Below are 13094 nucleotides of genomic sequence, written 5' to 3'. Positions count from 1 at the left end.
AAATAGCCCTGTATATGGTTAGCTTCGTTGTAGCTGAAGTTAAAAATTTCTGTTTTCAGTAGATCAGCTGTTCAACATTAACTTTTGTAGCAAAAATAACGAAAATGTGCTTCAATGACAGCCTTGTATGCTTGACTTACAACAAAAATAAATCAAAAACACAAATCCACGAAAAGGTGAAAATACACAATGGGCGTAGCTAAGGTGAGTGTAAGCCGCCACAAAGAGAAACATGCAACTAATTGGAAAGCAATGGGCCACTCACGAATGCCGCAAATGCATTTTCCGGCTTTTACACGCCTTTAACTAATTTTCTTTTTTATATATATATTTTTTTTATTTTGTTATTTTTATTTTTCTTTTAACAAATTCAATGTTTTGTTGTAACTTATTTTTTTTTACATAATTTTTTTGTAATCTTAATGTTAGTTCATCTTTTTTTGTGTAGATACTAAATTTTTTTATATAACACTACAATACCTTTTTTTAATTTTTTTCTTTGGTGTTTTTTTTAATTTTTTTTTCTTTGGTGTTTTTTTTATTTTAACATTTTTGTTTAATTTTTTTTAATTTTATTTTTTTTTAACATTTTCTTACGAACACATTTTGGGCGACTTTGCAGCAAAACAGCTGCTCGCCCTCTTAACCATTCATGCCGTATTTGTGACAGTTAACTAGCTGAAAACGGCTTAGCAACGCCACAGCATTGCCCGCTAAGTAAGTACGCATGATTAATTGCCGCATCGCAACTGTGTGACGATGCTTTATATTCAGGCAAACGATTTCTTTGTATTTTTTGTGCATTTAGTTAAGCGCAGGCTTTCATCCTACATACTTAGTGTAGCTGTTGTTGCTGTTTTAACGGGGAATTTCTCATTGTTGTTCGAACACTTGTAATCCAAAACAAAAATATTTTCAATGCTGCAGCAAAACGGCAAGAAAAAGTAGTAGCTAGTAACTGCTCATTATGCGCAGCATCTCGTAGTGTTCAAACAAAAGACTTAAGCAACGAACTTGCGCTTGGCGCATGGCTTCGCGCCGGGCTATGTGGCATGTGCGTACGTTGAAATTGTCACTTTTAATCGCGAGATGATTTATACGAGCTACGCGCAACGGCTAGTGCAACAATGCACAACAAAAACAATGTAAACATTACTTATAACAAAATTTTGTTATTGTTGTTTGTTTTTATTTTTTTTTTTTTATTTTTTTTGTATGTGCAACCATTGTTTTCTGGTGTCTGATCGCAGCGCCTGCGCACAATATGGGCCAGCAGGCCAACGTAGTTCACATAGCGGTAGGTACACACACACACACACTTATGCCTATTTGTGCATTTGTTTTTTTCGTTTGTGTGTGTGTGCACTTGGGTGTGTAGGGTGAAAAACACGTATGCAGTATTGCAGTTGCAGTGTAAACACTTTCACAAAATCATTGTCGCTTTCTGTGACAAGTCAGCGCATATGCATTTTTACACTCGGTTATACTCATCTATATATGTATATATACATGTATGTGTGTTTAATATGTATATGCGTCATATTTTATTCGCAATTCATACTTCCACTTTCTGTTAAGTTTGCAAATGTCATATTTTGTGTGCTCTGTGAATTATGTGGAATTCATGGTGAAAAGCGAAGGGTAGGGCTAAATTCGTATGAAACCGTTGGTTACTTAAATTCTCACATTTACGTAAATTTCGAGAGCATACAAAATTCAATAGTCTTAGCTTTTTAATTGGAGGACTTAAAACGAGTTGAATCCCTCACCTTTTATAAGAAAAATCATCAGAAATATAAATCGCAAAATATTAATTATTCATCAATATTTATTTTGTGGCCTTCAAAATAATCGCCACCAGATGTATTAAACTTATGTTAATGATTTTTCCAGTCCTCGAAACACTTTCCATAAGCCATTTTTGGGATGGCCTTCAGCTTCTTCAGCGAATTTTGTTTTATCTCTTCGATTGGCTGAAAACGGGTTCCACGAAGCGGCAATAGAAGTTTGGGGAACCAGAAAAAATCACCTGGAACCAAATCTGGCGAATATGGTGATTGATCGATAGTATTCATTGCGGGTTTGGCTTTAAATTTGGTCACAATCGTGACTCGACGCGATGGTGCGTTATTATCACACCTTATTGACCGTCTGGCCCTCAAAAAAAAATTCATGGTGCACCAAACCAGGAATATCGAAAAAAATAATGAGCATCTCCTTGATTTTTGAGTGGCTTTGTCGTGGTTTTTTTGGTTTCGGCGCGTTTTCTTTCCTCCATTTCGTTGATTTTTAACTTGTTTGCATGTCAAACTCATAAGTCCATGTCTCATCGGCAGTTGTAGTGCTATCCATGAATGTGAGATCATGTCCAAAGAGACCTGTTTACGGTACTCCTTTTGGGAAAAAATCAGCTTTATCGCGACGAGTCGAGCAGGAATGCATTTCATACCCAAAATATCCAACAAAACCATTCAAACGGACTCGCGAGAGATATCGATCTCTCTTGCCATCTCTCGAACACTTGCCCAATGATTTTCAAGCACTATTTCCTTCACTTTGTTAATACTCACATCAGTTGAAAAGGTCGAAGGTCGTCAAGACCATGACTTCAACGATCACTCCACCCTATTTGAAGGCTTTGTACCACTCGTAGGTGTAATGATCCGTCATCGGCGGTTGGTGTTTCTGATTTCTTGAAAGTCAACTGGTAAACAGATGGTAATGCAACACTCAGAGTTTACTGTTCTGCGTTGCTATAGTGGTATCGCTGAGACAAGTCCAATTTTCCTAAAAAACGAGCAACCATTTGCCTGGAAGTTCTTGGCCGACAAATTTTTCGGCTTATCTGTAAACACCATTACAGTCGATTGACAAATTGTGTGGGATCCAACATGAAGATAAGCCCTAGGCAGTGAAGATACACTTCGAATGCTCTTGATGCTCACTTCCCGTTCTCTAGAGGGAGATATCTCAGAGTGCTGCAAGGGGATTGCGACCTTTTAGATGAACGACACTTGAGCTGAGCGATCAATTCGTTCAAACCTTTCAAGACCCGGGAGCAGATGGCATCATACCAGTGCAACTGCAGCAGGCTGTTAAGCTGTCATACAACTGGTTGGTAACTATCTACGCGAACTACATATGACTGAGTTACATCCCGGGGGCCTAGAGACGAGTCAAAGTTACGAAGCGCAAATATGTCAGGGCTTGAGGATGTAAATATGGTTCAAGAATTCGCTATCAGGACCTTCCTTGATATTGAGGGAGCTTCCAATAACGTCCTATTGGAAGCAGTCGTAACTGCTCTAGACGTTCCTGGTGTTGAATCAAACCCCAGACAACTCATTTTCAGTCTTCTGTCCGACCGGGAGGTTGAAACGGAATGGGGTAGAGCACGTGCTCGACTAAATGTGAATAGGTGAACCCCACAAGGTGGAATTCTTTCTCCTCTTCTATGAATCCTGGTCACGACCTGCTTGGGCATCGTGGCGGAAGGGTGATTGCCTATGCAGACGGCGTAGTACTTAAGGTCAAAGGAAGTGGTCTCGCCGTCAACCGAAATTAAACCGAGATAGCTTTATTTACTAAAAGATATAAGATGCCGGTGGAAACGCTGCTGAAAATGGGAGATATCCATCTACAGCTGGTGGATACAGCGAAATATCTAGAGCTCATCCTGGATAGGTAGCTTTCATGGAAGGATAATATCGAAGAGAGAGCATAAAAGGCATCGATGGCCTTATATTCTTTTAGCTTTACGACTCCATAGTCAAGCTCACTATTTTCTATGGAGTCTTTATGTGCTGAAGGGCTCTAGAAAAGACCACACTTGCAAAGAAACACAACAGCGTTCAAAGGACGGCGTACAATTTCTTAGATCTTGGAGTCATCAAACCGAACTCTCTATGGAACAACAATAAGGTTGTCAAACCCCGAAATATAAAAGGCAGCCTACGTATTTCACACAGTTTGGCAGCATAGGAGCATAGATCCATATATAGAGAACAGAATGTCCTTACGAGATTCATAAAATGCCATTACCTGACGAAAAAGAGACATATTTTTGAAATCAGTGTTAGTTGAAAAGCAAAAACGCCAGAATACTTAAAGTGTTGATGAGCTCGAAACAAAGGTGTTTGACTCAGTCCATGTCCTTTTTCCTTAAGAAGCAGTTTATTTATCGGAACTGTCGATATGGGATAACTATGAATACAGCTGCCATTGAAACTGATCGATGGACCTGTGAAGGGTATTATAGCTTAGGTGCAGGCAAAGTTAACGTTTTACCTTATTTCATACTATATTCTAAATCGTTAAAAGCCATTCACCCAAGCTACCAGTGCCTTGCATTCTCGTAGTCCCTTTTTCAACTAAAATGAAGTATCAAATATTAACTTAGAGCCGTTTAGTTTATGTAGACACCAGTGTCTTGAGAACAGTTCATCTGCAATCATATTGGTGCCGTAACATCCTTCGTCCAAATACCCAAACTCTTTTCCAATATTTTACATATTAAGCCACACCCTTCCACATTTCCCTTCTAATAAAAGCATACGCTTGTAAATTTCCATCAAATATTGGCAATTATGAACTCAACATTTTCCCTTTCAGTTTTAATAGCCTCATTTCCACAGTTGCCTAACAACAAAAACAAGCAAAAAAGCATATTCATGCATTGAAGTTTTTCCTCCATTGTCTTTCAACGACAAACTCTCACTCTCACTATGCATAACTGCTGCAACAAAATTGAAGCGGTTGATTTGTGGGCAAGTAAAAAGTTGTAAGTATGTACCGCCATCAAACTAAGTAGCAATCTATCACTTTTTCCGTCAATACCCTTCATTCATCATTTGTTTTTGCAAGAATCTGTATGGCCACAATTTGTCGGCTTCTTCTTCGCCTTTGTTTATTTTGAAATTTTTGCACCAAAGCTATAAAAGTCAAACTTGCCACATAAGTCATTGCTCTGTTGCAAAGGCGGGAAAAAAACGGCAATATAATAATAAAAAGAAATAGAAAGAGGAGAAAATTGAAAAATAAACAACAATAACGTTGCTTAAAAAAATGCACAAGGGTAAAGAGCATGCAAAAAGAAAATTTTCATTTTCATTGAAAAACTTTTCATGTAAATTTCAGGCATCAAAATATCTCCGTTTAACATCTGTGATCACACCCAATGAACAATTTTCCGAATCGTATCCCTGCTGATATACAGAAGTTATCACACATCCCTCTAGCGGTTGTCGCAAGAGCCCTCAATGTCAGATCACAGGATCATGTGATTTGCACTAAAGAGCAAGGTCAGGGACCGACCGCTGATTCGTATCCCTAGAAATACGAACTGGGACGTCTTTAGGAAACTCTAGGGCAAGGTGGCAGCGACAAACCAGTGTGATAGCACTCGGCGAAATCACCGACAAGAGTGAAGGAACTCGATGAAAAAATATTTGTGTTGAGACCTATCCGAACGTGTCCTTTGGCGTAGGTGAATGAATGTGAGTGATAGCACTCGGCGAAATCAACGTCAAGAAGTGTGGCCGCAAGCCGATTTTCACCTTGCGCTGTGGCGCGCCGCATTTTCGCTCGTATCTCGGGAACGGTTCGTCCTTCGGCCATGATCACATATACCATTTCGGTAGCAAATGACGTGACAAATAACTTTTATTTTATACATTTTGCCATGAGATGCGTATTTCAGGCGCTAGGTAGACAATTTCACGATTTTAGGCGAATTTTCGAAATTTCAAAGCCGGAGTTGAGGTTAAAGATGCAATCCGATCTCAAAAGAAAAGTTGCATTGGAATCAGGAAGTACTAAGGCAACTTTTCCGCACTATTAGAAATCCCGAATCGAAAAAAGTCCGGAATCGACCCACCCTACTGTATAGCATGATCGCAAGGCCTATTTTCACTTAAGGAGCGATTGATTTGGCATCGAAGGCAACACAGATTTCGATAGGTCTTCAAATATTGAAGCTGCAAAGACTCGCCTGTCTCTGGGCCCAACCGCAGCACTTGAAGTCATACTGGATCTCACACCGCTGCACCTAATGATAAAACCGACAGCGAAGCATATCATGCTGCTCTTTGAAGAAAGAGGGGTTTGGCAAAGGAGTAAATAATTCACATATTTTCAATGAAGGCTTTAGGGAAGACATATCACTGGCCCTTCTACCAAGAGACGGCGTTACGAAGAGGGTTAACTTCACAAAGAAGTTTAAAGTTACTCTCAGTAATGAGGCAGAGTGGACTAATTACATGCTGTTCCTACTACTGAGAAGCAGCACTTTCCAGTGGTACACTGACGGCTCGAAAACATCGAAAGGAATTAGCAGGCACTGCATACCAAGCTATTCATAGCTTAGGCAAAGTTGTTCAGAATGATCCGTAGAACATTTTCCGAATACGGCATTTCCAGGCAAACGTACATCAGATAATTTCTAGATGATTCTGAAAAGTGACCAGTCCGAAACTTTTAATGTTGTTAATATTATTGAACCAAGCCATATCTGAAAGGTTGCCAAGCTCGAGAAAACCATTATAGTTTGACTTAAGTTACGTCAAAGTAAAATAAAATTTAGATAAAAAGAGTTTTCTTCTCACCGAAAGAACCTTTCGTAATATATCTCAGATACGAGTAAAATATGCGCCACCACCACCACAGCTCTCATTGTAATTTAATCTTTGTAAATCAGGCATATAACGAGTACGAAAGCTGCGTGCACAGCTTTCAACTCATTAAACATTGTTTTCAGTTTTTCAGTGTTCGATAACAATTCTGTTAATTCGCCAAAAATTCCCCAAGGGCCCGAAAGTAACCCAAGGCACTGGAAGCCAAGCAAAGCCAGACTTTTCAGTCTCAACCCACATGCGTACGCGAAAGTTACACGCTTATCGTGCAACGCATATGCTTGTGAAGACACGGTGCATTTGTTAGTTGCATAATCACAGTCATCATTTTTGAAATGAACAACTTGCCGCAGCAGCAACAAGAACTCGCCACAGCAAGCGGCAATCAATGCACACACACACATTATCCAGCACCTTTAATGGACGTCTTTGATTGTTTTCGCATGCGTGTTTAGCTGTTTTTTTTTTATACACACGCAACATTTTGCACAATGTGTAACTGCATTGTTCACATAACGGTTATTTGAAGCGGTACAGAGTTAAGCTAATCAAAATTATCAGAATAATCAGACGCAACGATTTGGATGATCAACTGTCAGTCTTGTTTGTGCGGATGCACCACATAACTGTGTTTCTTAAAACGACTGACAAATGTTCTGCGATTAATGTCGAAACGTCAAGAATTGAAGACATTTTTCACAGACAGAATATTAAAAAAGTTGTCTAAGCATGACAACGCCAATGGTAGCCTTGGTTGGCTGGTTGGTTGAAAAGGGAGGCGCAAGAGCGCCAGACCTCATGCGGCCGTACTTACGCCTGTTGTGGTCCCGGGTGGTAACTAAATTAAGCCTTATCCAGGAACTCAGTGGATTTTGTAAAATACCTGTTTTCATCTCTGTTGCCCAAATTGAGATGTTCCTTAGGGTCCATTGCTTCAAACAACCCTTGATGGTGTTGAATGGCCTGAAGCTGCTTGTTGGCATTGTCTCCCATGTGCCTTTTCATTTCCTTCTATTCCTATATGCCTGGGTACCCAGTTGTTACCGAGTTATCTACTAAAAGTCTAGTTATTGCCTGCTGCATAACCTAACGCTGCTAAGACTTGCTGGTTAGAACAGAAGCTCACTTAACGCCTACTCTTATGCCAATAACAAGCCTGAAATACTGAATTGTAGTCATTTAATTTGAAGCTATTGTATTACTACAGAATAAGCGTGCCAAGCGTTTCACCCGTCAGCAAATATGTAGACTTCGGAGTTGGAACTATCGATCACAGAACCATTGGTCCAATCTTCTCTATGAGTTGGCCAGATGTCAAGTATAGTTTTTAGCGCCATAGTAGGCGTAGTTTTCATTGCGCCTGTAATTCCCATCAAGCGGCACCGTTGCACGTGTTCCAGGGGTTTAATACGTCAAGCTAATGCCATCTACAATACCACTGCACCATACGTTAGTATTAAGCTAAGATATTTTACAGAGCTCGAGAATACAAAAGTTCTACTTCAATAAGAATATTGAATTGCGAAGTTTTTTGTCCTTCTTGGGAAGAGACAGTTTTCTCCGGATTAACAGTTAGTCCATAAACCAGTCCCATGGCCATTTGGCGGAAATCTCAAGGGCCCTTTCTATGCGCCGGGATAGGCGATTAAGATTCAATCTTCAATGGAGGACAGCGATGGTCTGCGTGGAGTCCACATAGTAGACGATCTTGAAGTTTTCCCAGTCGAGGAAAGATATTAATTCATCGTCCAAGTGAACTAAAGAAAGGGGGATAGAATGTCGCCTTGCAGAGAGTCACAAGTGATCTGCTGAGTGACTCTGATATCCTGCCCATATATTATATTATATTATATAGTATATGGCTTGTCTATTACTTAGCATATGGCTTAACCAAACTGGTTCTGATTAATGTCAAAAGGAGCGATGGCCGGTAATATTTCAGCCGCGCTAGCGTTGTTGAATGCACCTTCCACGTCAATGAATGCCGCTAAAGTGAATTCTCGTCTTGTTCTTGTCCCAACTTTATTATGTAGGGCGGTGATAATCGACTTCCCTTTGACGTACACGCGATGCCTGAACTCAAACCGATTTGATGGAATTTTTCGGTCAGAACTAACACAACACTAACTACAAAGAGATCAAAAAATCTCCATCTAGGCATGTTGGGTATTTGTCTTCTGTTTTCAAATTTTTGGGTAAACTTCAAAGAGACGTTCCAAATAACTTTTACATCGACCCGTGTTACCCTTCCCCTACACGAAATCCTACCTTGTGACTCTCAGAAAGTGATGAACATCACTTTTTCTGACAGTTAAAATAGTCTTCATCTTTTTAGAGCAAGTTCACTGGGTGATGCTCTCTATTACAACTGATTATGGATCTTTGACATATACCATGTTGCGCCGACGATCCCGAGACGATACAGAAACTTCTCTGGATTAAACCGTGTCAAACACGAATCTACTGCTTGGGCTCTGGTATCAGTGAATTTTTGTCACATTATCCTACCTCGTAGTTAAATTAATTTAAGTCAAATTGGCTCCCAAATATCCTCCAATAACGAATTTTGATTTCCAAGCACATATTTTTGTTGACAATTTTTGCAGACATCTTGAAATGTAATTATTTCCGAACATAGAATTATCAAAAGTATTGAATGTTCGACTCCGCACGAACTTCATCGTTGCTTACTTTTTCACTGCATTTCTTTCTTTTGCTTGTTTTTCACTGCTTTTATGGCAGGTTTACATGCATTTTTGGCAATTGCCTTGGACACTTTTACACTGCTCTCGGTCGTGGCGCGCACTTTTCGGCCCATTTTGGTACGGTTTCGGCATTTCGGACTTTCGCCGCACTGACTACTGATGCGACTGTTGATTAAGTTCCAATGAAAAAATTCTTGCTGCGTGCTGTGTTGATTTCTTTGATTCTTCTGCTGATTATTTCTGCAGTTTTTGTTTGCGTTCTTCTTGTGGTTGTTTAATCATTGTTGCTGTTGTTGTTGTTGTTATGTTTTTCAGCCACGCCACGCCAATTTAGTCGCCCGATAGGGTTAACCACGCATTCCAGCCTACTGCCGCTTATGCTCCACCTATCGCTGTCATGTCAAGTTATCTCGACCCAAGCACTGACAACATAATATTATGGCCAATTAGTGGCCGAAATTTACTATATGCAACCTGTGCAAGTCCTCACACAAGTTTCGGCTTCCCATATTTTTGATTTATCTTCATTTTTTTCTTTGTGCGGCATTGAGTTTACGTATGCAGCAGGACTGCAATGCTGCGCATGTACTCGGCGCAGTGCGAGTGTTTTTCTCTTTTATTATTTTTATTGCTTTTATTATTGCTTTTACACGTTTTGACGCTTCTTCCCTCGAGCGATTGGTACCTTAATTAGCGCTTAATGCCGCAATTGTATACAATTTTCCGCAATTGCTGCTAAGGCGCATGTGTATTGCTCCGTTCCTACATATTAGGAAGAAGGCGAACTGTTTACTTTTTCTTGCCTAATTAATTGCTCTATTCCCGAAGCATCTGAGTTCACTTATACAGCGTTCTCCTCCCAGCGCGTTCACACAGCATTTTACTTGATTATTAGCCTCGCTTGAATATTCCTTTCCACTGCGGATTGCATTTCCATTTGATGTGCTTCTCAAAGCAACGTTTAACTCACATTTTAGCCACACCCATGCGCATCGGTAGGTTGACATTCGCTCAAGTCAGCCAATGACCAAGTAACCCAATCTAGCGCAACTATCACTTGCAACAGTTGTCACCGAACGCACTGCGGCGCACACGATGTGTCAGTGGCATAAGAGTATGCGATCAATCAATCAAAGCAATCACGTGGCTCATGCAGCGAGCAGCTAACGGACGCGTTGGTAGAACTCGCTGTAGAATACTGTATGTATAACCTCACTTTTTCTGTTATTACTTTTCAATCATATGTTTTAGGTATAGTCGAAGAATGCGTGATCTCATTAGAAATGGCTTCAAGCCTCTTCCGTATTAGACTTGTATGGATGAGCGGATAAAGTTGTTGGGGAGGGCACGCCTACCGAAATTTCATCCAATTAGAAGCGAGTCGGTTTTCAGATGTCTTCTTGCGTCCTGGCGTTGGTCCCTTGGACTTTCAATGAACTCAGCAAGATCCTTCTGACCCAGAATGTACCGTGAGAACTCTTCCGAACTACTGGCTCTTAGAAAAGTCAAACTCTCCGCAATTATGAATGTTCTACCTGGACATTGTTCAAAAGGTTTACATGAGGAACGTCTAAACATTCTTTCGTATGCCTTTTTTTCAAAACTGCATGGAAAAAGGTTTTAGTAGTTTTTGGGTAACACAAAGTACGAAAATCTGTGCAAGTGAGATTTATCGATTTTGGCTAAATCAGCACCTAACCTAAGCTAATCCAACTGTGGCAGACGTGACAAGGCAATCGCAAATTCGAATTTGCGTTCAATCTTTCTTTCAAAACAGAGTTTGAGGGTTGAACAAAGGTTATTTATGGACTTCAGGGTAAGATACACCTCTTTGTTATTTATCCTATCACACGCTTTTGCCAACATTTCATTGAAGAAACCACTCAAAAGCGTTCATTTCTGTAATATCACTATCAATTTCAAGTAAAAACTTTAAAATTGTTAGAAAATAATAGTTTAACTTCCTACAGCATATCAAATGCTGCATCTAACGATCAATCAATCATTGTATCAATCATAGTGTCAAAGGCGTTTGGCGCATTAATCCAAGACGCTGTAGAGACATGCAGTTGGTGACCAATAACGTGAAAGTCTTAAAGGCTGATAAGAAGAAAAATGTGCTGGAAAATAAGTTAATGAGACTTAAATGCCATTATGTCAATATTTATACGCATAAAAATCTCACAGAAATCAATTTGATTAAACGATTGATTAAAAAACGTAAACTAATTTGAGGTTATGTTGAATATTTAGGCAGAATAAAAAAGGTACATATGTATATGTATACAAGTATGTGGGTAAAAGGAGTTTTTCTTTCTTTTAATTTTTTGAATTCAATTCTACTCTTTCCGAAGAGCTCCGTTTTTACAAAATATTCTTCAAATCTCATACTATGATGTACTATTTTTTCAATATATAAAAATTATCAAATGGGCCTTGTTTTACAAGAGCTAAGCCTTTCATCCTTAACTAAAAATCGCATTGCTGATAAACATGTTTCAGAGACAATGTTGCTAAACAGTAGCCAATATTGCGGCAGCTACACTTTTAACAGAGAACGTATATCAAAGAACGTTTATAATAGAGAAGATGACAGAGAACGTTTATAATAGGCAGAGAACGTTTATCCAGAGAACGTAAAGTATACTTTACGTTCTCTGGCCGAGTACCCCTGCGAAAAATTACGATATCTGAAACGTTCTCTGTATAAACATTTCTGCTTATTATTTGTACCTGGCAACGTCTAATAAAAATATCCCAAAATCAGTTGATTATGCCAATTTGACACTGGTCTAAATATTTTCTGCCTAATAAAAACAAATGTTTGTCGCCTTGAGAAGGTCATTATTTAATAATCGCGAACTAAACAAAATTTGTACACAGTTTGCAAACAAAAAAAGTACAGCAACAAAAACTAAATTCGGTGTACTTTCGAGTAAAACTCATTGGAATCTCAGCTACAGCTCTACTTGCAACATGTCTAAAACAGCATTGGTTATATTAGCACCCGGCTCCGAAGAGATGGAATTCGTTATAGCCGCAGATGTTTTGCGACGCGCCGGGGTAAGTGAAACCACGATAAAGTAATATATTGGGTTATTTTTAAACACAAGCAACACACACAACTACATAAAGGTTAAGGTCACCGTTGCCGGCTTGGCTGGTGTTGATGCAGTGCAATGCTCACGCGATGTATGCATTGTACCAGACACATCGCTTGATATAGCTAAGGGCGGCCTTTACGATGCTATTGTTTTACCCGGTGGTCTTGGTGGCGCTAAGGCAATGTCTGAAAGTGCCGAACTTGGTGCACTGCTCAAGGAGCAAGAAGCGGCAGGACGCATTGTGGCGGCGATATGTGCGGCACCAACAGCACTCTTAGCACATGGCATTGGCACTGGCAAAAATTTGACTTCATATCCGTCGGTTAAGGACAAATTGGTAGAAACATACAAGTATGTACACTGTTTGAACATGTAAATCAAGACATAAATAAATATTGACATAAATTTTATCATATTGTATAGATACGTTGACGATCAAAAAGTTGTGCAAGATGGCAATTTAATTACGAGCCGTGGTCCTGGTACAGCTTTTGATTTCGGTTTAAAACTGGCTGAGGTATTGGCAGGCGCTGATAAAGCCAAAGAAGTAGCCAAAGGTATGCTCTTGGCGTAAGACTGTTGAAGAAAATTCAAAATTGATGTAATGTTTACGAATTCAATAAGATTGAAATAAAATCGAAAGCTTTAAACTGTAA

The 13094-nt window shown here is 39.5% G+C and overlaps 1 protein-coding gene across 1 annotated transcript; it reads left to right on the top strand.

Moving 5' to 3' along the window:
* The first annotated feature begins 12115 nt into the window (after positions 1-12115).
* LOC120780240 (protein dj-1beta) lies at positions 12116-13094 on the top strand. The gene is made up of 3 exons (XM_040112498.1): positions 12116-12397; positions 12470-12789; positions 12862-13094. Exons 1-3 carry the CDS (start codon positions 12155-12157, stop codon positions 13010-13012), a joined length of 714 nt encoding a protein of 237 aa, XP_039968432.1. The 5' UTR covers positions 12116-12154; the 3' UTR covers positions 13013-13094.

This window comes from Bactrocera tryoni, unplaced genomic scaffold (genome assembly GCF_016617805.1).
Source record: "Bactrocera tryoni isolate S06 unplaced genomic scaffold, CSIRO_BtryS06_freeze2 scaffold_243, whole genome shotgun sequence".
In the NCBI taxonomy this organism is placed as follows: domain Eukaryota; kingdom Metazoa; phylum Arthropoda; class Insecta; order Diptera; family Tephritidae; genus Bactrocera; species Bactrocera tryoni.
Note: the sequence above shows the minus strand (reverse complement) of the source record. Positions and strands in the feature narration are given on the sequence as shown.